The sequence below is a fragment of the Ornithorhynchus anatinus genome, chromosome 2 (assembly GCF_004115215.2).
Source record: "Ornithorhynchus anatinus isolate Pmale09 chromosome 2, mOrnAna1.pri.v4, whole genome shotgun sequence".
Taxonomy (NCBI): Eukaryota; Metazoa; Chordata; class Mammalia; order Monotremata; family Ornithorhynchidae; genus Ornithorhynchus; species Ornithorhynchus anatinus.
The window spans coordinates 168431944-168459172 of record NC_041729.1 but is presented as its reverse complement, the minus strand read 5'-3'; the positions used below and the strand labels follow the sequence as shown (position 1 = coordinate 168459172).

The 27229-nt window shown below is 50.6% G+C and overlaps 1 protein-coding gene across 2 annotated transcripts in view; it reads left to right on the top strand.

The window, feature by feature from the left end:
• PLCZ1 (phospholipase C zeta 1) overlaps positions 1-24339 on the top strand; it is an 88476-nt gene extending 64137 nt beyond the window's left edge. For both annotated transcript variants that reach the window (XM_029048663.2, XM_029048671.2), the window contains 3 exons: positions 13781-13913; positions 17078-17227; positions 24165-24339. In XM_029048663.2, coding sequence (XP_028904496.1) covers positions 13781-13913; positions 17078-17227; positions 24165-24247 — 366 coding nt within the window. In that variant the 3' untranslated portion in view covers positions 24248-24339. The remainder of the gene's footprint in view (positions 1-13780; positions 13914-17077; positions 17228-24164) is intronic.
• Positions 24340-27229: the final 2890 nt, after the last annotated feature.

Here is a 27229-nt window from a genome sequence, read left to right as displayed (position 1 = left end):
TAGACTGTGAGCCCATCATTGGGCAGGGATTGTCTCCATCTATTGCTGAATTGTACGTTCCAAGTGCTTAGTACCGTACCCTGCACAGAGTAAGTGCTCAATAAATACTACTGAATGAATGAGTGGGCAGGGAACGCGTGTACCAATCTGTTATACTTTATTCTCCCAAGTCCTTAGTACAGTGCTCTGCACACAGGAAGTGGCCAATAAATGCGATTGATGGATTTATTAATTTTTTATGATATTGTTTAAGCACTTACTGTGTGTCAAACACTGTTCTAAGAGCTGGGATAGATCCAAGATGATCAGGTCAGACACAGTGTCTGTTCCACCTATAGCTCACAGGCTAAGTCAGAGGGTGAAGGATTTAATTCCCATTTTACAGATGAGGTAACTGAGGCACGGAAGAATGATAATAATGATGATTGTATTTGTTTGTTAAGCGCTTACTACATGCCAAGCACTGTTCTAAGCGCTGGGGTAGAAACAAGGTAATCAGGTTGTTCCATGTGGGACTCACAGTCTTAATCCCTGTTTTACAGATGAGGTAACTAAGGCCCAGAGAAGTTAAGTGAATTGCCCAAGGTCACACAGAAGACAAGTGGCAGAGCTGGGATTAGAACCCATGACCTTCTGACTCCCAGGCCCTTTTGATTCTCCTTTTTATGTAATAATGTGAGTTGCATGTGAGACAGATCTGTCAGATCTGATATATCTTGTAACTGTCCCAACACTTAGTAGAGCGCTTGGCACATAGTAAACACTAAACAAGTACTAAAATTAATTAGCTACGTCAGGACCTTTCGACAGCTAAGAATTCATCTCTTTAATCCTCAGAATGTACTTTTCAAATGGTGGACTGCCATTGCTCCTTAGAATATCAGCCTACTCTCCAAAAGTTCCCTTAATTAATTCCTAGCACCTTTAAGCTGCATAAAAGCAGCAAGGCACAGTGGATAGACTCCAAGTCTGGGAGTCAGAAGGACCTGGGTTTTAATTCCATCTCTGCCACTTGTCTGCTGTGTGACTTCGGGCAAGTCACTTAACTTCCCTGTTCTTCAGTTACCTCATCTATAAAATCATTCAATCATATTTATTGAGTGCTAACAAGGTGCGGAGCAATTTACTAAACACTTGGATGGGCGCAATACAACAATAAACACATTCCTTACCCACGATGAGCTCAGTCTAGTCTAGAGCACCTACTAAGTGCCAGGCACTGTATTAAACGCTGGGGTAGATAGAAGCTAATCAGGTTGGACACAGTCCCTGTCCCATATTGCGTTCACAGTCTCAATTCCCAGTTTACAAATGAGGTCACTGAGACCCAGAGAAGTTAATAAACTTGCCCACGGTCACACAGTAGATAAGTAGCGGACTGGGATTTGAACTCACGTGCTTCTGACTCCCAGGCCCGGGCCCTACCCACTAGACCATGCAGCTTCTCACGCTGATTATTACTATAGGAGTCACAAAAGAAACATCTCCCCCATCCTAAAAAAAACCCTCCCTTGACCCCACAGTCCCCTCCAGTTATCAACCCATCTCTCCCCTACCTTTTCTTTCCACACTCCTGGAGTGAGTCGTCTAAATTCGCTGCCTTGAATTCCTCTCCTCCAACTTTCTCCTGGACCCCCTCCAGTCTGGTTTCCGTCCCCTCCACTCCACCTAAACGGCCCTCTCGAAGGTCACCCGTGACCTCCTTCTTGCCAATTCCAATGGCTTCTACTCTAACCTAATCCTCTTCTACCTCTCAGCTGCCTTTGACTGTTGACCAACCCCTTCTCCTCAGCACACTATCCAACCTCGGCTTCACAGACTCCATCCTCTCCTGGTTCTCCTTTGATCTCTCTGGCCGTTCCTTTTCTGTCTCCTTCATGGGCTCATCCTCTGCCGCCCACCCCCTAAATGTCGGGGTTCCTCAAGGGTCCGCTCTTGGTCCCCTTCTGTTCTCCATCTATACTCACTCCCTTGGTGAACTCATTTGCTCCCACGGCTTCCACTACCATCTCTACGTGGATCATACCCAAATCTACATCTCCTTCCCTGTTCTCTCTTCTTCAGGCTCGCATTTCCTCCTGCCTACAGGGCATCTCTGCTTGGATGTCCTCCCACCACCTCGAACTCAACGTATCCCAAAGAGAGCTCCTTATCTTCCCTCCCAAACCCTGTCCCCTTCCTGAACTTCCCTTCACTGTGGACGGCACAACCATCCTTCCAGACTCACAAGACTCAGAGAAGCAGCGTGGCTCAGTGGAAAGAGCACGGGCTTTGGAGTCAGAGGTCATGGGTTCAAATCCCGGCTCGGCCGTTTGTCAGCTGTGTGACTTTGGGCAAGTCACTTAACTTCTCGGTGCCTCATCTGTGAAATGGGGATTAAGACTGTGAGCCCCACATGGGACAACCTGATTCCCTTGCGTCCACCCCAGCACTTAGAACAGTGCTCGGCACATAGTAAGCGTTTAACAAATACCAACACTATTACAAGCCCTCAACCTTGGTGTCATCCTTGACTCCGCTCTCTCATTCATCCTACAAATCCAATCCGTCACCAAATCCTGTCGGTCTCACCTTCACAACATCGCCCTTTCCTCCCCATCGAAACCGCTACCAGGTTAGTACAATCACTCATCCTATCCTGCCTAGATGACTGTATCAGCCTCCTTGCTGACCTCCCAACTTCCTGCCTTTCCCTTCTCCAGTCTATACTTCATTTTGCTGCCCGGATTATCTTTCTACAGAAACACTCTGGGCATATCACTCCCCTCCTCAGAAACCTCCAGTGGTTGCCTATCAACCTTCGCATGAAGCAAAAACTCCTCACTATTGACTTTCAAGTTGTCTGTCCCCTTGTCCCCTCCTACCTCACCTCCCTTCTCTCCTTCTTCATCCCAGCCCGCACACTCCGCTCCTCTGCTGCTGCTAATCTTCTCACTGGGCCTCCAGCTCGCCTGTCTCGCACCCGACTCCTGGCCCACATCCGATCTTTGGCCTGGAACGCCCTCCCTCCTCACATCCCACAGGCAATGACTCTCCCCCTGTCAAAGCCCTACTGAAGGCACACCTCCTCCAAGATTCCTTCCCAAGATGCCGCCAGCCTGCTATCCCTCCTCGACTCTGCTGACCTCCTCCTCCACCATACCGTGCCCACTCACCGACTCGGTCACACCCTCGATCTCGTCATCTCCTACCGCTGCACTATCTCCTCCTTCACCGACTCTGAAATCCCTCTCTCTGACCATAACCTTCTCACCTGCCTCATCTCTCACACTCTCTCCCCCTGCAAATCTTCGCTACTGCCCCACAGAGACCTCCGCTCTCTCGATCCCATCCATCTTTCCATAAGCATCTCTCCTCACCTCGCCGCCCTGTCCTCACTTCCCACTCTCAACGATCAGGTCTCCGCTCTCAACTCCACCCTCTCTACTCGTCTCAACTCTCTCGCCCCCCCCTCTCTCCGCCGTTCTTGCTCCACTAACCCGCGGCCCCGGATCACCTCCTCCGTCCACCTCCTACGCTCCTATGCTCGAGCCGCCGAGCGCTCCTGGCAAAAGTCCCAGCACCGAGCCGACCTCACACACTTCAAATTTATCCTTTCCTGCCTTAACTCTGCCCTCTCCTCCGCCAGGCAAAACTTCTTCTCCTCCCTCATCGACACCCATGCCCGTCACCCCCGCCGACTGTTCCGGACCTTTAATCTCTCCTTAGTCCCCCTGTTCCTCCCCCTCTCCCATCTCCCATCTCCCATCCCTTCAAACATGCCCACGTCTCCCCCATTCTAAAAAAACCCGCTCTTGACCCCACTTCCCCCTCCAGTTATCGCTCTATCTCCCTACTACCCTTCCTTTCCAAAATCCTAGAACGAGTCGTCTACGATCGATGCTTAGAATTCCTTAACTCCCATTCTCTCCTAGACCCCCTCCGATCTGGCTTCCGTCCCCTCCGCTCTACCGAGACCGCTCTCTCTAAGGTCACCCGTGACCTCCTTCTTGCCAGATCCGATGGCTCCTACTCCATTCTGATCCTCCTCGACCTCTCTGCTGCCTTTGACACCGTCGACCATCCCCTCCTCCTCCATACCTTATCTCACCTTGGCTTCACGGACTCTGTCCTCTCCCGGTTCTCCTCTCACCTCTCTGGCCGATCATTCTCGGTCTCCTACGCCGGAGCCTCCTCCCCCTCCCATCCTTTAACCGTCGGAGTTCCTCAAGGGTCAGTTCTCGGCCCTTTTCCGTTCTCCATTTACACTCACTCTCTCAGTGAACTCATCCGCTCTCACGGCTTCGACTACCATCTCTACGCAGATGACACGCGGATCTAGATCTCCGCCCCTGTCCTCTCCCCCTCCCTTCGGGCTCGCATCTCCTCCCGCCTCCGGGACGTCTCCACCTGGATGTCGGCCCGCCACCTAAAACTCAACATGAGCGAGACTGAGCTCCTCATCTTCCCTCCCAGACCCGGTCCTCTCCCAGACTTCTCTATCACCGTGGATGGCACGACCATCCTTCCCGTCTCTCGGGCCCGCGATCTCGGTGTTGTCCTTGACTTGTCTCTCTCGTTCACCCCGCACATCCTATCCGTTACCGAGACCTGCCGGTTTCACCTCTACGATATCGCCAAGATCCGCCCTCTCCTCTCCACCCAGACGACTACCTTACCGCTACGGGCTCTCGTTATATCCCGGCTAGACTACCGTGTCAGCCTTCTCTCTGACCTCCCTTCCTCCTCTCTCGCCCCGCTCCGGTCTATTCTTCACTCCGCCGCCAGGCTCATCTTCCTGCAGAAACGATCTGGGGCTGTCACTCCCCTTCTTAAACAACTCCAGTGGTTGCCTATCGACCTCCGCTCCAAACAAAAACTCCTCACTCTAGGCTTCAAGGCTCTCCATCCCCTTGCCCCTTCCTACCTCTCCTCCCTTCTCTCTTTCTACCACCCACCCCGCACTCTCCGCTCCTCTGCCGCCCACCTCCTCACCGTCCCTCGGTCTCGCCTATCCCGCCGTTGACCCCCAGGTCGCGTCCTCCCGCGGTCCCGGAACGCCCTCCCTCCTCACCTCCGCCAAACTGATTCTCTTTCCCTCTTCAAAACCCTACTTAAAACTCACCTCCTCCGAGAGGCCTTCCCAGACTGAGCTCCTCTTCTCCCTCTACTCCCTCGTCCACCCCCCCTTTACCTCTCCGCAGCTAAACCCTCTTTTCCCCCTTTCCCTCTGCTCCTCCACCTCTCCCTTCCCATCCCTACTCGTCCACTCGACTGTCTATATTTCCATTACCCTATTTATTTTGTTAATGAATTGTACATCGCCTCGATTCTATTTAGTCGCCATCGGTTTTTACGTGATGTTCTTCCCCTCGACTCTATTTATCGCCATCGTTCTCGTCTGTCCATCTCCCCCGATTAGACCGTAAGCCCGTCAAACGGCAGGGACCGTCTCTATCTGTTGCTGACTTGTTCATCCCAAGTGCTTAGTACAGTGCTCTGCACATAGTAAGCGCTCAATAAATACTATTGAATGAATGAATCTCTCACCCCCAATGATCTGGCCACCTATTTCCTCACGAAAATCAACACGATCAGGTCTGAGCTCCCCAAAGTCACCCCTCCGCCTCTCCCCTCCCCCCACCACCCCTCTCCCCTACTTTTCCATCCTTCCCTGCAGTATCCTCAGAGGAGATCTCTTCCCTCCTCGCAAGTGCCACCCCCTCCACCTGCGCCTCGGACCCCATTCCCTCTCACCTTATTAAAACCGTCACCCCTGCCCTCCTCCCTTCCTTAACTTCTATTTTTAACCACTCCATCTCCGATGGCTCCTTCCCCGCTGCCTTCAAACATGCCCACATCTCCCCCATCCTAAAAAAACCCGCTCTTGACCCCACTTCCCCCTCCAGTTATCGCCCTATCTCCCTACTACCCTTCCTTTCCAAAATCCTAGAACGAGTCATCTACAATCGCTGCTCAGAATTCCTTAACTCCCATTCTCTCCCGGACCCCCTCCGATCTGGCTTCCGTCCCCTCCGCTCTACCGAGACCGCTCTCTCTAAGGTCACCCGTGACCTCCTTCTTGCCAGATCCGATGGCTCCTACTCCATTCTGATCCTCCTTGATCTCTCCGCTGCCTTTGACACAGTCGACCATCCCCTCCTCCTCCATACCTCATCTCACCTCGGCTTCACGGACTCCATCCTCTCCCGGTTCTCCTCTCATCTCTCTGGCCGGTCATTCTCGGTCTCCTTCCCTGATGCCTCCTCCCCCTCCCATCCTTTAACCATCGGAGTTCCTCAAGGGTCAGTTCTCGGCCCTCTTCCGTTCTCCATTTACACTCACTCCCTCGGTGAACTCATCCGCTCTCACGGCTTCGACTACCATCTCTACGCAGATGACACGCAGATCTAGATCTCCGCCCCTGTCCTCTCCCCCTCCCTTCGGGCTCGCATCTCCTCCCGCCTCCGGGACGTCTCCACCTGGATGTCGGCCCGCCACCTAAAACTCAACATGAGCGAGACTGAACTCCTCATCTTCCCTCCCGAACCCGGTCCTCTCCCCGACTTCTCTATCACCGTCGATGGCACGACCATCCTTCCCGTCTCTCGGGCCCGCGATCTCGGTGTCATCCTTGACTCGTCTCTCTCGTTCACCCCACGCATCCTATCCGTTACCGAGACCTGCCGGTTTCACCTCTACGATATCGCCGAGATCCGCCCTCTCCTCTCCACCCAGACGGCTACCTTACTGCTACGGGCTCTCGTTATATCCCGGCTAGACTACCGTGTCGGCCTTCTCTCTGACCTCCCTTCCTCCTCTCTCGCCCCTCTCCGGTCTATTCTTCACTCCGCTGCCCGGCTCATCTTCCTGCAGAAACGACCTGGGCCTGTCACTCCCCTTCTTAAACACCTCCAGTGGTTGCCTATCGACCTCCGCTCCAAACAAAAACTCCTCACTCTAGGCTTCGAGGCTCTCCGTCACCTCGCCCCTTCCTACCTCTCCTCCCTTCTCTCTTTCCACCACCCACCCCGCACGCTCCGCTCCCCCGCCGCCCACGTCCTCACCGTCCCTCGGTCTCGCCTGTCCCGCCTTCGACCCCTGGGCCACGTCCTCCCACGGTCCCGGAACGCCCTCCCTCCTCACCTCCACCAAACTGATTCTCTTCCCCTCTTCAAAACCCTACTTAAAACTCACCTCCTCCATGAGGCCTTCCCAGACTGAGCTCCTCTTCTCCCTCTACTCCCTCTACCCCCCACCCCACCTCTCCGCAGCTTAACCCTCTTCTCCCCCCATCTCCCTCTGCTCCTCCCCCTCTCCCTTCCCCTCCCCTCGGCACTGTACTCGTCCGCTCAATTGTATATATTTTCATTACCCTATTTATTTTGTTAATGAATTGTACATCGCCTCGATTCTATTTAGTCGCCATCGGTTTTTACGAGATGTTCTTCCCCTCGACTCTATTTATTGCCATCATTCTCGTCTGTCCGTCTCCCCCGATCAGACCTTGAGCCCGTCAAATGGCAGGGACTGTCTCTATCTGTTGCCGACTTGTTCATTCCAAGCGCTTAGTACAGTGCTCTGCACATAGTAAGCGCTCAATAAATACTATTGAATGAATGAATGAATGAATTCCCAGACTAAGCCCCATTTTTCCTCAGCACCCACTCCATTCCGCGTCATTCTGACTCAGTCACTCTGCTTCCCTCCCCACCACAGCATTTATATATATATATGAATATACATATAATTTTATTTATTTATATTGATGCCTATTTACTTATAATGATGTCTGCCTCCCCACCCACCCAGCCGGCTCGACTATGAGCCCCTTGTGGGCAGCGATTCTCTCTCTATTGCTATACTGTACTTTCCATCCGCTTTGTACAGTGCTCCGCGCAGAGTCAGCGTTCAATAAATGTAATTGAATGAATGAATAAATGGGCAGAATTTCCTCCACTCGACAAGGACAGCTCACATTCTACAGCACTTCCATATATAAATGGTTGGAGCAGCCTTCATACATAATAATAATAATAATAATTCTTGTTAAGCATTGTAACTTTATCTTATGTTATATGCCAAGCACTGTTCTAAGCACTGGGGCAGATACAAGTTAATGAGGTAAACCTGGGCATTAGCCTTGACTCTTCACTTTCATTCAGCCCACATATTGACAGAGAAGCAGCCTGGCCTAGGGGCAAGAGCCCAGGCTTGGGAGTCAGAGGTCATGGGTTCTAATCCCTGCTCTGCCACTTGTCAGCTGTGTGACTCTGGACAAGTCACTTCACTTCTCTGTGCCTCAGTTCCCTCATCTGTAAAAAAATGGGGATTAAGACTGTTAGCCCCATGTGGGACAACCTGATCACCTTGTAATTCCCCCCAGCGCTTAGAACAGGGCTTTGCACATAGTAAGCGCTTAACAAATACCATCATTATTATTATATTCAATCTGTCTCCAAATTCTGCCAGTCCCACCTTCACCATATGGCTAAAATCTGCCCTTTCCTCTCTGATCATTCATTCAATAGTATTTATTGAGCACTTACTATGTGCAGAGCACTGTACTAAGTGCTTGGAATGTACAAATCGGTAACAGAGACAGTCCCTGCCCTTTGACGGGCGCACAGTCTAATCCGACCATATGCTATCACGTTAATACAATCGCTCATTCTATCCCACCTGGATTACTGTATCAGCCTCCTCGCTGACCTCCCAGCCTCCTCTCTATTCCCACTCCAGTCCATATTTCACTCTGTTGCCCGGATCATTTTATCTACCAAAATTTTCAGGACATGTCCCCTCAGGCCTCAAAAAATTCCAGTGGTTGCTCATCCACCTCTGTATCAAACAAAAACTCCTCTCCACTGGCTTTAAAGGATTCCATCCCCTTGCCTCCTCCTATCTCACCTCCCTTCTTTCCTTCTCCATCCCAGCCCGTACACTCTGATCCTCTGGTGCTGCTAACCTCCTAACTGGGCCTCCATCTTGCCTGTTTTGCAGCTGACTCCTGGCCCACATCCTGCCTCTGCCCTGGAACAACCCTCCTTCCTCAAATGCAACAGGCAACTGCTCTCCCCTCCTTCAAAGCCTTATTGAAGGCCCATCTCCTCCAAGAGGCCTTCCCTGATTCAGTTCCCATGTCCTAGTCCCTCATTCCCTTCTGGGTCGCCCTGATTCGCTCTTTTTGCTCTTCCCTCCTCCCAACCCCAAAGCACTTATGTTCATATCTGTCATTTTATTAACTTGTACTGATGTTTGTCTCCCTCCATTGATATCTGTCTCCCTCCACACCCCAGACAGTGAGCTCAATGTGGGCAGAGAATGTCACTGTTTATTGTCATATTGTACTTTCCCAAGCTTAGTAAAGGTGCACACAGAAAGAGCTCAATAAATCTGACTGACTGAATGAATGAAGACAGGTAGAAATAATTCCAACTGAACAGTTTCCCATGCAGGGCCTGCTTTGTTCTCCAGGTGTTCAAATACCATCCATAAACAAGGCCAGGGGTCCTGATCTTGCTAAGAAAGGAACAGCTTCCTTTTGTTTGAATTGCTATGCTAATCTCTCTCAGATAAGACCTGCAAAATGGACAAAGGAGAAGAGGTGTTTGATATGCTTGCCTTGAATCACCCTCTCTGAGAGAATCAAGTGGGTTTAGAGGCAAAATAATAATAATAATGATGATGGTATTTGTTAATCGCTGTTCTAAGCACTGGGGGTGGGTACGAGGTAATCAGGTTGTCCCACTTGGGGCTCACGGTCTTGATCCCCATTTTGCAGGTGATGTAACTGGGGCAAAGAGAAGTTAAGTGACTTGCCCAAGGTCACGCAGCAGAAAAGTGGCTGAGCTAGGATTAGAACCCACATCCTCTGACTCCCAAGCCTGGGCTCTTTCCACTAAGCCACGCTGCTTCTCTGAAAACAGCTCAGAGGGGAGGGTCGGAAGAGAAGGGGGCAAACTCAAGGCCCTGGCCACTCTGTTTCACATCTTCGTCTTTCACAGAAAGCTGCACGGTTTAGTAGATGGAGCACGGGCTTGCGAGTCAGAAGGACCTGGGTTCTAATCCTGACTCGGCCATAGGTCTGCTGTGTGACCTTGGGCAAGTCACTCCACTTCTCTGGGCCTCAGTTACCTTGTCTGTAAAATGGGGGTTAGGACAGTGAGCCCCATGTGGGACAGTGTCTGCATCCCACCTGACAACCTTGTATTCATTCATTCATTCATTCATTCATTCAATCAATCATATTTATTGAGCACTTACTCTGTGCAGAGCACTGTACTAAGCGGTTGGGATGTACAATTCAGCAACAGACAGAGACAATCCCTGCCCAACAACGGGCTCACAGTCTAAAAGGGGGCTCACAGAATCTACCCCAGCACTTGAAACAGTTCTTGGCACATGTCCTAGTGGGCTTGGGAGTAAGAGGATGTGGGTTCTAATCCCAGCTTTGCCACTTGTTTGTTGTGTGACCTTGGGTGAACCACTTCACTTCTCTGTGCCTGTTACCTCATCTGTAAAATGGGGATTAATACTGTGAGCCCCACGTTGGACAACCTAATGACCTTGTAACTCTCCCCGCATTTAGAACAGTGTTTGGCACATAGTAAGCATTTAACAAATACCATCGTAAAAATGATAATAATAATTATGGTATTTTTTAAGCACTTATTATGCGCCAGGCATAAGCGCTTCAATATCATTATAATTATTACTGTTGTTATGGTTATGGTCCTCTAACTGTTGGAGTTCCTCAAGGGTCAGTTGTTGGCCCTCTTCTGTTTTCCATCTACACTCACTCCCTCGTTGAACTCATCCGCTCTCACGGCTTCAACTATCATCTCTATGCAGATGACACCGAAATCTACATCTCTGCCCCTGTCCTCTCCCCCTCCCTTCGGGCTCGTATCTCCTCTCGCCTCCAAGACGTCTCTACCTGGATGTCTGCCCGCCACCTAAAACTCAACATGACCGAGACTGAGCTCCTCATCTTCCCTCCCGAGCCCGGTCCTCCCCCTGACTTCCCTATCACCGTGGATGGTACGACCGTCTTTCCCGTCTCTCGGGCCCGTGACCTCGGTATCATCTTTGACTCGGTTCTCTCGTTCACCCCACACATCCGATCCGTCACATAGACCTGCCGGTCTCACCTTTATAATATCGCCAAGATCCGCCCGTTCCTCTCCACCCAGACGGCTACCTTACCGCTACGGGCTCTCGTAATATCCCGGCTAGACTACTGTGTCGGCCTTCTCTCGATCTCCCTTCCTCTCGTCTCTCCCCGCTCCGGTCTATTCTTCACTCCGCCGCCCGGCTCATCTTCCCGCAGAAACGCTGTGGGCCTGTCACTCCCCTTCTTAAAAACCTCCAGTGGTTGCCTATCGACCTCCGCAAGAAACAAAAACTTCTCACTCTAGGCTTTAAGGCTGTCCGTCACCTCGCCCCTTCCTACCTCTCTTCCCTTCTCTCTTTCTACCGTCCACCCCCCACGCTCCGCTCCTCTGCCGCCCACCTCCTCACCGTCCCCCGTTCTCGCCTATCCCGTCGTCGACCCCCGGCCCACGTCCTCCCGCGGTCCCGGAATGCCCTCCCTCCTCACCTCTGCCAAACTGATTCTCTCCCCCTCTTCAAAACCTTCCTTAAAGCTCACCTCCTCCAAGAGGCCTTCCCACACTGAGCTCCCCTTTACCCTCTGCTCCCTCTACCCCGCCTTCACCTCTCCGAAGCTAAGCCCTCTTCTCCCCCCTTTCCCTCTGCTCCTCCCCCTCTCCCATCCCTTCCCCTCAGCACTGTACTCGTCCGCTCGACTGTATATATCTTCATTACCCTATTCATTTTGTTAATGAGATGTACATCACCTCGATTCTATTAATTTGCTATTGTTTTAATGAGATGTTCTTCCCCTCGATTCTATTTATTGCCATCGTTCTCATCTGTCCGTCTCCCCGGATCAGGCCGTAAGCCCGTCAAAGGGCAGGGACTGTCTCTATCTGTTGCCGATTTGTACATTCCAAGCGCTTAGTACAGTGTTCTGCACATAGTATGCAATCAATAAATACTATTGGATGAATGAATGGTTCTTTACAGTTCCTTCTAGTTACATTTTCAAAACAATAATAATAGTTGAGTATGTGCCAAGCACTATTCTAAACACCGAGGTAGATACATCTTAATCGATTTGGACACAGTCGCTGTCCCACATCGGGCTCACACTCTTAATCCCCATTTTACAGACGAGGTTATTGAGACCCAGAGAAGTGAAGTGACTATCCCAAGATGACAAAGAAGACATGTGGTGGAGCCAGGATTAGAAGCCAGGTCCTTCAGACTCCCAGGCCCAGGCTCTACCTACTAGGCCAAGCTACTTCTATCCTTTTTGTTGTCTTTGGTATTTCCTGTATTTCCTCTCCCTGAAGAGTTTACCTCACAGGGGAAGACAAATATATATGCAGTGTTGCCTAATGGAAAGAGCTCGGGCCTAAGAGTCAGAGGACTTGGGTTCTGATCCGAGGACTTGGGTTCTAATCCTGGCTCCGCCACAAGCCTCCTGTGTGCCCTTGGTCAAATCACTACTTCTCTGTGCCTGTTACCTCAACTGTGAAATGGGCATAAAGACTTTGAGCCCTATGTGGGACAGGGACTGGGTCCAACCTGCTAATAATAATGATTATAGTACTTGTTACTTGCTTACTCTATGCAAAGCACTCTTCAAAGCACTGGGGTAGGTACAGGTTAATCAGGTTGGACACTCTCCCTGTCCTACATTGAGCTCTGTCTTAATCCCCATTTTACAGATGAGGGAACTGAGGCCCAGAGAAGTAAAATGAGTTGCCCAAGGTCACATAGCAGACACGTGGTGGAGTCGGGATTAGACCCCCAGGTCCTTCTGACTCCCAGGCTTGGGCTCTAACCACTACGCCATGCTGCTTCTCTATAAAATGGGGATTAAGACTGTGAGCCCAGATGAGACTATGTCCTTGTGCCTACCCCAGTGTTTAGTTCAGAGCCCGGCACATAGTGAGCGCTGAACAGATGCCATTCTTAAAAGAAAAATCAATCAGGGCTTGCCTCCTGGAGAAGAAAGCTTTTCTGGGTTCTTGGAAGCTGTGAAGCTCTCCCCTTCTAGACTGTTCTGCCCCTCTAGACTTCAAGCACGTTGTGGGCAGGGAACATTTCATTCATTCATTCATTCATTCATTCATTCATTCATTCAATAGTATTTATTGAGAGCTTACTATGTGCAGAGCACTGTCCTAAGCGCTTGGAATGTACAAATCGGTAGCAGATAGAGGCAGTCCCTGCCCTTTGACGGGCGCACAGTCGAATCGGGGGAGACGGACAGACAAAAAAAAATTCGGTTTATTGTTATGTTGGACTCACCTGAGTGCTTAGTACAGTGCTCTGCACCCACTGAGCACTTAATAAATGCGATTGACTGACTGAAGGTGGATATGGTTTGCTCTCAAACTGAGGGAAGTAATCATAATGATAATGATGGTATTTGTTAAGCGCTTAGTATGTGCCAAGCACTGTTTAAGCACTGGGGTAATACAAGGTAACCAGGTTGTCCCACCACATTTTAATCCCCATTTCCCCGATGAGGCAACTGAGACGCAGAGAAGCGAAGTGACTTGCCCGAAGTCACACAGCTGACCAACGGCGGAGACGGGATTAGAACCCGCGACCTCTGCCTCCCAAGCCCGGGCTCTTGCCAGTAGGCCAGGCTGCTTCTCTGTGTGGTCCATCTATTTTTTCTTCCATTGTAACTGTGCCTTGGTTTCCCTTTCTGTCTCTCCAGCTCATCAGTGGCTTTCAGTTACCGCCGAGTAATTTCTCAGCCTCTAATAAAGCCGACCCCAGAGTGATAATAGAAATCCACGGTGTCCCCGAAGATCAGTGCAAACAGCAGACGCGGGTCATTAAAAAGAATGGTAAGAGTAATAATAGCAATAATAATTATAATATATTATTATATAATAATAATATAATAACAATCATTGTAGCAATGGTATTGCTGCAATGATTAAGCAACGAAGCAACGTGGCTCAGTGGAAAGAGCCCGGGCTTGGGAGTCAGAGGTCATGGGTTTGAATCCTGCCTCTGCCACTTGTCAGCTGCGTGACTGTGGGCAAGTCACTTCACTTCTCTGTGCCTCAGTTCCCTCATCTGCAAAATGGGGATTCAGACTGTGAGCCTCACGTGGGACGACCTGATTACCCTGGATCAACCCCAGTGCTTAGAACAGTGCTCTGCATATAGTAAGCGCTTAACAAATCCCAACATTATTAAATTAGGCGCTTCCTATTACCTGGCACTGTACTAAGCGGTGGAGTATGTAACCTAGTGCTTGGGAGATAGTCAGTGCTTAACAAGAACCAGAATTATTCATTTCTGCATGACCTTGGGCAAGGCACTTCACTTTTCTGGGCCTCACTTCCCTCATCTGCAAAATGGGGATGAAGACTGTGAGCCCCACGTGGGACAGCCCGATTGCCTTGTATCTACTCCAGTGCTCAGAGCAGTGCTTGGTATATAGTAAGCGCTTGACGAACATCATTATTATCATTAATTATTCCACACACATATGCATACAGTCATAAACACTTACACAACCAGGCCCACATGCATATCCTCCTTCCCCTCCCCCCCACACGTGTTCTTGTGCTGGACCCACCCATCTGGGGAGGGGGGGAGGGAAGATGAGGGGTCCTGTTGGCCAGCTGCAAGCTGGACAGTGCAGTATAGAACTGGACCAGCATCCATCTGAGTCCTAGGCCAGATGAAGGTGGACAGGAGGCGTCAGAGGAGCGGAAAATGGACGCAGAAACCTGCCTCCCAGCCCACTTGGACAATCTCCACTGAGTCTGGAGTTGGCCTGACCTCTGACCTCGGGATGACCTAGAAATGGAAGCAGAGACCCGCCTACCAGCCCCACTTAGACAACCTCCACTGAGCCTGGACTTGACCTGACCTCTGACTTGGGGACGACCGGGAAGTCGAAGCAGAGACCTGCCAACCGGCACCATGTAGGCAACCTCCACTGAGCCTGGAGTTGACCTGACCTCTGACCTCGGGATGACCCAGAAGTCGATTCCCCTCAACACTGACAGCACAGCCCCGGAGGCTCCCAGAGGCCTAAGAGTTGTAACAAGTTGAGAGGCTGGGTGGGCTTATTTCCTTCTTCTCCACGGGGATGCGTTCAGTCCCTCGATCAATCCATCAGTGCTATTTTTTGAGTGCTTACTGTATGCAGAACACTGTACTAAGTGGTTGGGAGAATGCAACCCAGAGGAGTTCATAATAATAGCAGTGGTATTGGTTAAGTGCTTACTATGGTAATAATAATAATGCTGGTATTTGTTAAGCGCGTACCATAATGATAACGTTGGCATTTGTTAAGCGCTTACTATGTGCAGAGCACTGTTCTAAGCGCTGGGGTAGACACAGGAGAATCAGGTTGTCCCACGTGGGGCTCACAGTCTTAATCCCCATTTTACAGATGAGGGAACTGAAGCACAGAGAAGTGAAGTGACTTGCCCACAGTCACACAGCTGGGATTCGAACTCATGAGCCCTGACTCCAAAGCCCGTGCTCTTTCCACTATGCGTCCAGCACTCTTGTAAGCACTGGGGTAGATACAAGTTAATAAGGTTGCATACATGGGGCTCACACTCTTCATCCTCATTTGAGAGATGCAGTAACTGAGGCACAGAGAAGGGACGTGACTCGCCCATAGTCACACAGCTGACAAATGGGGGAGGCGGGATTAGAACCCAGGTCCTTCTAAGTCCCAGGCCCGGGCTCTGTGCACTAGGCCACGCTGCAGGGTTGGTAAACACGATCCTCGTCTACAAGGAGTCCACGGTCTACGCGGGAGACGCACATGAAAATATGGGCTCAATGCCTGCTGGGATGTGTGATGTTTCTTGAGGACAAGAAAGGGGCTACTTAAGAAAGCGCTTACCAAATATGATAATAATAATTGTAACGATGATGATAATAATTATAATCATCATTAGCATCATTATCACCCTCTCTACCCTCCAAGGACTGTGCAGTACCCTGTACCAACTGAATAAATACCACCGGTAGATTGAGAGCCAGGAGGTAACCAAGGATGCTGTGAAGGGAGGAAATACTTCACTTCAGTTGATTAACTGAGTAGATCTATTTCCTCACTTCTCTGGAGAGATAAGTTCAATTAGAGGAGTGATAACAATAATAATAATAATAATGGTGGTATTTGTTAAGCGCTGTTGGTATCTGTTAAGCATTTGGTACGTGCCAGGCACTGTTCTAAGTGCTGGAGTATTCATTCAATAGTATTTATTGGGCGCTTACTATGTGCAAAGCACTGTACTAAGCGCTTGGAATGAACAAGTCGGCAACAGATAGAGACAGTCCCTGCCCTTTGACGGGCTCACGGTCTAATCGGGGGAGACGGACGGACGAGAACGATGGCGATAAATAGAGTCGAGGGGAAGAACATTTCGTAAAAACAATAGCAACTAAATAGAATCAAGGCGATGTACGTACAAGGTAATCAGGTTGTCCCGCAGGGGGCTCAGAGATTTAATCTCCATTTTTCAGGTGAGGTAACCGAGGCACGGAGAAGTTAACTGACTTGCCCACGGTCACACAGCTGATAAGTGGCGGAGCCGGGATTAGAACCTCTGCCTCCTGAGCCCCGGCTCTTTCCACTAAGCCACGCTGCTTAACATTTCTATCACGTCTTCTGGACTGTGAGCCCGTTGTTGGGTAGGGATTGTCTCTCTCTCTTGCTGAATTGTATGTTCCAAGCGCTTAGTACAGTGTTCTGCACCCAGAAAGCACTCAATAAATACGATTGAATGAATGAATTCAGTGCTCTTCACATAGTAGACTGTAAACCTCTTGAGGACAGGGATTGTGTCTACTAAATGTTCATTCAGTCGTATTTATTGAGCGCTTACTGTGTGTAAGACGTTGCATCAAGCACTTGGGAGAGGACATTATGACAATAAACAGACATATTCCCTGCCCACAATGAGCTTACAGTAAGCCCTTAACAAATACCACAGTTATTATTATTATTATTATTATTATTTTTCCACAGCTCTGTGTCCTAGGTGGAACGAAACCTTCACGTTTACGATTCAGGTTCCCGACCTGGCCTTGGTTCGCTTTGTTGTTGAAGATCAAGTCTCTCTGGCTTCCAATGAATTTCTTGGCCAATACACACTGCCATTTTATTGCATGGATAAAGGTAATTCTTTTCCAAGGATTCCCATTAGGGACCGGAATTGAGTCCCACTCCTGTGGTAATTGGTGGAATGGTGGTATTTGTTAAGCACTTGCTGTGTGCCAGGCACTGTACTAAGCGCTGGGGTAGATAAGAGAAGCAACGTGGCTCAGTGGAAAGAACCCGGGCTTGGGAGTCAGAGGTCATGGGTTCTAATTCCGGCTCTGCCGCTTGTCAGCTGTGTGACCTTGGGCAAGTCGCTTCACCTCTCTGGGCCTCAGTTACCTCATCTGTAAAATGGGCATGAGGACTGTGAGCCCCTCGTGGGACAATCTGATAACCTTGTATCTCCTCCAGCGCTTAGAACAGTGCTTAGCACCTAGTAAGTGCTGAAAAATGCTATTGTTATTATTACGAGATAATCTGATTGGATGCAGTCCCTGTCCCACATGGGGCTCACGGTCTTAATGCCCCTTTTGCAGATGAGGGAACCGAGGCACAGAGCATGGCTCAGTGGAAAGAGCGCGGGCTTGGGAGTCAGAGATCACGGGTTCTAATCCCTGCTCCGCCACTAGTCAGCTGTGTGACCTTGGGCAGGGCACTTAACTTCTCTGTGCCTCAGGTACCTCATCTGTCAAATGGGGATTAAAACTGTGAGGCCCACGTGGGACAAACTGTTCACCTTGTATCCCCCAGCGCTTAGAACAGTGCTTTGCACATAGTAAGCGCCTAACAAATACCACAGTTTATTTATTTATTTACAGAGAAGTCAAGTGGCCGACATCACCCATCAGACATGGGACAGAGCAGAATTAGAACCCACGTCCTCTTTCCCTCCGACCTGGGCTCTCTCCATCAGGCCATGCAGCTTCTCTGTTAATTGCCTTGAATTCTTAGGATATTGGCCCTTTGAGAGTAGGGATTCATACAATCTTGTTTATCGAGTGCTGACTGTGTGCAGAGCACTGTACTAAGCACTTGGGAGAGGACAATAAAAGCATAAACAGACACATTCCCTGCTCACAACGAGCTTACAGACCAGAGGGAGACTTTATGTCGCTGATTGTCAAAGATAGTCATTGAAACTCACTGACTTTGGGAGCCCTACTTCATTTTTGCAGCCTAGCCTAGTGGTAAGAGCCTGGGCTTGGGAATCAGAGGACGTGGGTTCTAATCCTGGCTCCGCCGCTTGTCTGCCCCGCAGACTCAGTCAAGTCACTTCACTGTACCTTAATTTCCCTCATCTGTAAAATGGGGATTTAATACTACGAGCCCCTTGCGGGACAGAGACGTGGTCCAACCAGATTAGCTTGTATCTCCCCCAGTGCTTAGACCAGTGGTTTGCACATAACAAGCCCTTAAAAAATACTATTGTTATTACGATTGTTTTTGCTAAGTGTCCTGGATTTCTTCCTCGGGTAAGGATTCCCACAGGTTCGCTGAATGCCACGGACGGGTTCCCAGGAACCCTCGCTCACTCTACCGATTGCCCTCTCCAGGAAGGCCGAGTTCCAGTTTCCTATTTTCTTTTACCGACCATCTTATCGCACCATTCTGCTTGATGGTTCGGTGGGAGCTTCTGTTGCTATGGAATATTTGGGGTCTAGTACAGGGACCCCTCTCGGGACCGCACCGGGAGAGTTTCCAGGCCTCTCCCAGTCTCGGCTACGGGAGGGAGAGCGAAGCCGAGGCCCGTCCGTTCCTTCCTAGCATGGCCAGCGGCAGGCGAGGGGCAGGCCGTCGGCTACAAGCCAAAACTCCCCCGTGCCGGGCAGCGGCGGCCCGGGAGAGAGTCCGGGGCGGAGGCTTGAGTTTACTGCGCGGAAGGAGGTGACGGTCAACCGCTTCCGGGTCTTTCCCAAGAAAACTCCTTGGATCCGCTACCGGAACGATGGCAGATGGAGAGCGGGACGTTCTGGGAGAGACGTGTCCGTGGTGTCGCTATGGGTCCGAAAGGACTCGAAGGCATAAGACAAGTATAGGGAACTGAGCTGCTTGGGAAGGAAGGGATGGAATTCAGCGGAGAAGAAGGCAGGGCTGGGGAGAAGGTCGGTGAGTCAGTCACTCATTTTTATTGAGCGCTTACCGAGTGCAGAGCACTGTACTAAGCACTTGGGAGAACACAGCGCAGCAGAATTAGCACTTTCCCTGTCCACGGTGAGCTTACAGTCTAGAACGGGAGACAGACATTAATAGAAATAATATAAAGTAAGTCCACATTCCTCAGTCAGTGTCTGGGAGCTTGGTAGGTGATAGAAGTGAGGAGGAGAGGTTGCTGAATAATAAAAACAATAATCATAATAATAATGTTGCTATTTGTTAAGCGCTTACTATGTGCCGAGCACTGTTCTAAGCGCTGGGGTAGACATAGGGGAATCAGGTTGTCCCCCGTGGGGCTCACAGTCTTCATCCCCATTTTACAGATGAGGGAACGGAGGCACAGAGAAGTTAAGTGACTCGCCCACAGTCACACAGCCGACAAGTGGCAGAGCTGGGATTCGAACTCATGATGATGGTGATATAAACTCAGCCTGTAAGCTCACTGTGGGCAGGGGTTGTGTCTTTTATACTGTTACGTTGTACAAGCGCTCGGTACAGTGCTCCGCACACAGTAAGCGTGTACTCTGTGCCAAACACTGTACTAAGCACTGGGGTTCATAGAGGATAATCAGGTTAGACTCAGTCCCTGTTCCACGGGTTGTCCCACGTGGGGCTCACGGTCTTAATCCCCATTTTACAGATGAGGGAACCGAGGCCCAGAGAAGTGAAGTGACTTGCCCACAGTCACACAGCTGACAAGTGGCGGAGCTGGGATTCGAACTCATGACCTCTGACTCCAAAGCCCATGCTCTTTCCACTGAGCCACGCTGCTTCTCATAGCATAGGGCTCTGCGCAGTCAGCGCTCGATAAATGCCACCGATCGATAAGTGGCCGAGCCGGGATTAGAACTCGGATCCTAGGACTCCCAGGCCCAGAGGCACTAGAACACACTCCTCCTCTGTTCCATCTCTTGGCTTTCCTCTCGCCTGCTCACTCTTTTAACTAGCATGGTTTAGTGGGAAGAGCCCGGACATGGGAGTCAGAGGATGTGGGTTCTAATCCCGGCTCGGCCACTTGTCTGCTGTGAGACCTTGAGTAAACTACTTAGCTCCTCTGGGCCTCAGTGACCTCATCTGTAAAACGGGGGTGAAGACTGTGAGCCCCGAGTGGAACAACCCGATTACTTTGTATCTACCGCAGCGCTTAGAACAGTGCTTGGCACATAGTAAGCACTTAACGGATACCATCGTCATCCACCAGAACTGGCTTTGGGCCAGTGAGTCCGGCCTCGTGGAACTCTTTCTTAAAAATAATAATGATAATGACTGTGGTATTTGTTAAGCACTAACTATGTCAGTCTGGAGCTATCGGGTTGGATACAGTCCCCGTACCACACGAGGCTCACACTCTTAATTCCTATTTTACAGATGAGGGAACTGAGGCACAGAGAAGTGAAGTGACTTGCTCAAGGTCACACAGCAACCAAGGGGCAGAGCCAGGATTAGAACCCATGACCTTCTGACTCCCAGGTTCAGGTCTTTAGAGCAGCAGCATGGCTTAGTGGAAAGAGCCTGGGTTTGGGAGTCAGAGAACTTGGGTTCTAATCCCGGCACCGCCGCTTGTCAGCTGCGTGACTTTGGGCAAGTCGCTTCCCTTCTCTGGGCCTCAGGGACCTCATCTGGAAAATGGGGATGAAGACTGGGAGCCCCACGCAGGACGACCTGATTACCTTGTCTCTACCTTAGGTCTTAGAACAGGGCTTGGTACGTAGTGAGCGCTTAACAAATACCATCATAATAATAACTATTATGTGGCGGAGGGGGGATTAGAACCAACAACCTCTGACTCCCAAGCTGGTGCTTTTTCCACTGAGCCACGCTGCATCATTATTATTATCCTCTAATCCGTGCTACTTCCTTTTCTTTATCCTTTTCGAGAAGCGGCGTGGCTCAGTGGCAAGAGCCCGGGCTTGGGAGTCAGAGGTCGTGGGTTCTAATCCCGGCTCCACCGCTTGCCAGCTGTGTGACTTTGGGCAAGTCGCTTCACTTCTCTGGGCCTCAGTTCCCTCATCTGTAAAACGGGATTAAAACTGTGAGCCCCACGCGGGGCAACGTGATCACCTTGTATCCCCCAGCGCTTAGGACAGTGCTTTGCACATAGTAAGCGCTTAACAAATACCACCATTTTTATCTGCTGCAAGAAAGAAGGTCCCGGGCATGAAAACTAGTCAGGTCCCATTTTCTGAGAACAAAATCTTGAACCCAGAAAGGGAAATGACAACAAAATCCAACCTGGACTAAATGCTCTTTCCCCGTCAGCATCTCTAGTAGCCAAGCCGAAGGGCGTTGATGATGACGAGATCGTACTACTCTCTACTACTTTTTGATCACCTCCTACTAGCGTGGCTCAGTGGAAAGAGCCCGGGCTTGGGAGTCAGAGGTCATGGGTTCGAATCCCGGCTCTGCCACTTGGCAGCTGTGTGACTTTGGGCGAGTCACTTCACTTCTCGGTGCCTCAGTTACCTCATCTGTAGAATGGGGATGAAGACTGGGAGCCCCATGTGGGACGACCTGATTCCCCTGCGTCTCCCCAGCGCTTAGAACAGTGCTCGGCACATAGTAAGCGCTTAACGGATACCAACATTATTATTATAGTCCCTTTCCAGCCTGCCGTTCATTTTTGGAAAATGAGCACTCATTCTGTCGACGTCTCTGCTTTAGTGATCTCTCATTGTTTAATCTGGGTGCCTCCCCTGTGTTGATCACTCATTCATTCAGTAGTATTTATTGAGCGCTTACTATGTGCAGAGCACTGTACTAAGCGCTTGGAATGTACAAGTCGGCAACAGATAGAGACAGTCGATCTCGGTGGATCAAAGGCATTTACTGAGCGCTTCCTGTGTGCAGCGCACTGTACTAAGCACTTGGGAGAGTACAGTGCAACAGAGTTTGTAGGCACGATCTCCGACCTCTCTGTGCAGTCCAGTGGGGAGCCAGAGGCCCCAGGTTCTAATCCTGGCTCCACCACATACCTGCTGCTTGTCCTCGGGCAGGTCATTTAACTTCTCGGGGCCTCACTTCATCCACAGAATGGGGATTCCTTCGATCATTCATTCAGTTGTATTTAGAGCTCAGACCAGTGCTTGGCACATAGTAAGCGCTTAACAAATACTGTTAATATCTATTGAGCGCTTACTGTGTGCAGAGCACTGTCCTAAGCACTTGAGAGAGTGCAATATAACAAGCAACGGACACATTCCCAGATTCAACCCCTGTTGTCCCTCCTGCTTGACTGTGAGTCCCATGTGGGACCTGATTATCTTGTATCTAGCCCGGTGCTTAGTACAGTGCTTGCCGCATAGCAAGCACTTAATAATAATAATAATAATAATAATGTTGGTATTTGTTAGGCGCTTACTATGTGCAGAGCACTGTACTAAGCGCTTGGAATGGACAATTCGGCAACAGATAGAGACGATCCCTGCCCATTGACGGGCTTATGATACAGAGGTGGATGGACGACCACTGGAGGTTCATTCAGTCATTCATTCGATCGTATTTACTGAGCGCTTACGGTGTGCAGAGCACTGTGCTGAGCGCTTGGGAAGTACAGTACCATAACGAACTTGCACGGTTAATTCCCAGACTGAGCTACCTCCTTTTCCTTCTGCTTCACCTCCGCCTTCTGCTCCTTCCCCTTCCCCCTTCACCTCCCCTCAGCTGAGCCCCCTTTCCCTCCGCTCCTTCCCCTCCCCTCAGCACTGTGCTCATTTGTCTATATTTTTTATTACCCTATTTATTTTGTTAATGAGGTGTACATCCCCTTCATTCTATTTATCGTGATAATGTTGTCTTGTTTTTGTTTCGTTCTGTTTCGCTCTGCCGTCCGTCTCCCCCGATTAATAATAATAACAATAATAACAAAAATGAAACAGCGTGGCTCAGTGGAAAGAGCCTGGGCTTGGGAGTCAGAGATCATGAGTTCAAATCCCAGCTCTACCACTTGTCGGCTGTGTGACTGTGGGCAAGTCACTTCACTTCTCTGTGCCTCGGTTCCCTCATCTGTAAAATGGGGATTAAGACTGGGAGCCTCACGTGGGACAGCCTGATTGCCCTGTGTCTCCCCCAGCGCTTAGAACAGTGCTCTGCACATAGTAAGGGCTTAACAAATGCCAACATTATTATTATTATTATTATTCGACTGTGAGCCCGTCATTGGGCAGGGATTGTCTCTATCTGTCGCTGAATTGTACGTTCCAAGTGCTGGATCCAAGTGCTCGGCACATAGTAAGCGCTCAATAAATACGATTGAATGATTGAATGAATAATGAACAGTGACGTTCCCTGCTCACAGTGAGCTAGAGGGTCTTGAGGAGTGGGGAAATACGGATCATATTTTTGTAGAAAAATGATCTGAGCAGCAGGGAGAAATGGAGCGGGAAGAGACGGGGGGCTGGGAGGTCATCAAGGAGGGAGAGGACGAGGGCCTGGATTAATGCGGTAGCGGTCTCGATGGAGAGGGAAGGGCGGATTTTAGCGATGTTGTGAAGGTGGAGCTGACACGATGCGGTGACAGACTGAATATGTGGGTTGTGTGAGAGAGATGAGCCCAGGAGAACGCCAACGTTGCGGGCCTGCGACAGAGGAAGGATGGCGGTCCCGTCCACAGTGATGGGAAAATCAGCGGGAGGACAGGGTTTGGTTGGGAAGATGAGAAGTTCTGTTTTAGGCTAAATTTGAGGTGTGGCAGGACATCCGGCTTGAGAAATCCCGACGGAGGGGGAGACACGAGACTGGAGAGAAGGACAGCCATCGGGGCGGAGAGGGAGATTTGGGAATCACCCGCGTAGAGAGGGCGTTTGAAGTCGTGGGAGCCGATGAGTTCAATGAGGGAGTTAATCGGATGCGATTCCTTTGGCAGGTTACCGGCGAGTCCCTCTGTTTTCCAAACTGGGTGACAGCCTTGATCCGGCTTCTCTGTTCGTCTATATCTGGTACTACTGAGAGCGTTGATTCTGGGCTCACGAAAACCCTCCGCTGTCGACATGGTCGCTGGCCGCCGCCCACCGTACTCCTCAATAAAGCGAGGTCCTGCACCCACGGGTCCTGTCTTCCCTTGGCAGGACTGGGCTAGGGAAGCGGCACGGAATAGGGGACAGAGCTCAGGCCCCGGAGTCAGAAGGTCATAATAATGTTGGTATTTGTTAAGCGCTTACTCTGGGCAGAGCACTGTTCTAAGCGCCGGGGGGAGATACAGGGTCATCAGGTCGTCCCACGTGACGCTCACAGTTAATCCCCATTTTACAGATGAGGGAACTGAGGCACAGAGAAGTGACCTGCCCACGGTCACACAGCTGACAAGTGGCAGAGTCAGGATTCGAACCCATGACAATGGGTCATGGGGTGCTTGGCACATAGTAAGCGCTTAACCAGTACCATTGTGATTTATTATTATTATTATTATTATTAATCACGGCTCCGCCACTCGTCTGCTGTGAGCCCGTTGTTGGGTAGGGACTGTCTCTATTTGTTGGCAAATTGTACTTTCCAAGCGCTGAGTACAGTGCTCTGCACACAGTAAGCGCTCAATAAATACCATGGAATGAATGAACGCTATGTGACTTAGGGCAAGTCACTTTGCTTCTCTGTGCCTCAGTGACCTCATCTGTAAAATGGGGATTGAGACTGAGATCCCCATTTGGCACAGGGATGGAGTCAACCCGCTTTGCTCGTATCCACCCCAGTGCTTAGTACAGTGCTTGGCATATAATAATGACGTTGGTATTCGTTAAACGCTTACTATGTGCAGAGCACTGTTCTAAGCGCTGGGGTAGATACAGGGTCATCGGGTCGTCCCACGTGAGGCTCACAGTTAATCCCCATTTTACAGATGAGCGAACTGAGGCACAGAGAAGCGAAGTGACTCGCCCACAGTCACACAGCTGACATGTCGCAGAGCGGGGAATCGAACCCATAACCTCTGACTCCGAAGCCCAGGCTCTTTCCACTGAGCCACGCTGCTTCCCCTAGTAATCACTTAAAAAAAATCCCAATTATTATTGTCACGGGGGAGGATTTTGGAATTGTGGGGCTTCGGAATTGGGAGGCCAACCACTCTGTAAATCCTATGGTAGAGGAGCGTGACCCTGATTAGACTGTGAGCCCGTCATCGGGCAGGGACCGTCTCTATCTGTTGCCGAATTGTCCATTCCAAGCACTTAGTACAGTGCTCTGCACAGAGCAAGCGCTCAATAAATACTATTGAACGAATGAATGAAAGTTACGATAATATACGATGATATTTGTGAAGTGCTTACTATACGCCGGGCACTATCGTCTTTTTGCCAATTACTTAATCAATCTAGCAATCAACCCACGGTATTTCTTGAGCGCTTTCCCAATGCAGAGCACTGTACTAAGTGCTTTGGAGAGTACAATGCAATGAAGCCTGTAGACATGATTCCCTGCTCACCTGGGAAATGACGTGGATTGGTGGAATGAGCCCGGGCCTGAGAATCAGAAGTCCTGGGTTCTATTGAGTACTGTGAGTCCAACATGGGACGGAGACTGTGTCCAACCCATTCGTTCATTCATTCAATAGTATTTATTGAGCGCTTACTATGTGCAGAGCACTGGCCGCTCGACTTTGAGTCTGATCGGGTAGGGTCGGCTCGTCCCCCGACCCTGGTCATCGCCTGCTTATTAACACTATTGTAGTGTGCCTTACTGTAGCATGTTGCTATATTAGCGATCTCGCTCGTTATTGTCTATTGTCGTCAGACTTTGAATCTGATCAGGTCTCCCCTTAATCGAGTCTACCCCCGACCCTGATCGTCGCCTCTTTTATTAACACGACTATGTTGTATCATACTGTATCATGTTGCTATATTAGCACTACTGTATTGTATCATACTGTATCATGTTGCTATATTACCGATTTCGTTTATTACTGTTTATTGTTGTCAGTGCTGCCACCCACCTCTCTGGCCTCGCCATGTCCCTCCTCCCCCCCTCCCCCCTCCCGCCCCTTCCTATCCTCCCCTTCCCGTTCCCCTCTCTCGCTCAGCTCTTTCCCGCTCTCTCCTCTGTCTCCCCCCCCCCCCCGCCCTAGAACCCCACTTTACCAGCACTACCCCTCTTCCCCCTCCCCCTACTCTTCCCCCCACCAAACCCCCTCTTCACCCCCTCCCCCCTTCTCTCTTCCCCACCCACGCCCCATCCCAGTCCTCTTGTCCCACCGCCACCCCTCATCCCCCTCTCCCCGTCCAGGGCCCCGCCACCTCCTTCCCATCCAAACCCTCCCCTCCCCCCGCCCTTCCCCCCTCCCGCCCTTGCACCCACAGCTACTTTCAAGTGTGGCCTCTGGAACCCCCGCTCTATCACAGGCAAGCTACCTTTCGTCCATGACCTTTTCCTCTCCCGCTCTCTCCTCCTCCTCGCCCTTTCGGAAACGTGGCTCTCTCCCGAAGACACGGTCTCCGCCGCCGCTCTCTCCGGCGGAGGCCTCTCCTTCTCCCACTCCCCCAGACTCACCGGTAAGGGAGGAGGCGTCGGCTTCCTCCTCTCGCCCCGTTGCCGCTTCCGCACTATCCCTCCTCCCCCCTCCCTCTCCTTCCCCTCCTTCGAAGCCCATATCGTTCGCCTCTACCACCCGCTCCGGTTACTTGTCGCCGTCATCTACCGCCCTCCCGGTCCCACCTCCGACTTCTTCGACCACCTTGACCCCTTTCTCACCTTCCTTCTCTCCTTCTCTCTGCCCACTCTGATCCTCGGAGACTTCGACATCCATACGGATGTACCCGACGACTCCTCTGCCGCCCGCCCGCTATCCCTCCTCGTCTCTGCCGACCTCCTGCTCCACCGTACCGCGCCCACTGACCGACTCGATCACACCCTCGATCTCGTCATCTCCTACCGCTGCACTATCTCCTCCCTCGCCGACTCTGAAATCCCTCTCTCTGACCGTAACCTTCTCACCTGCCTCAT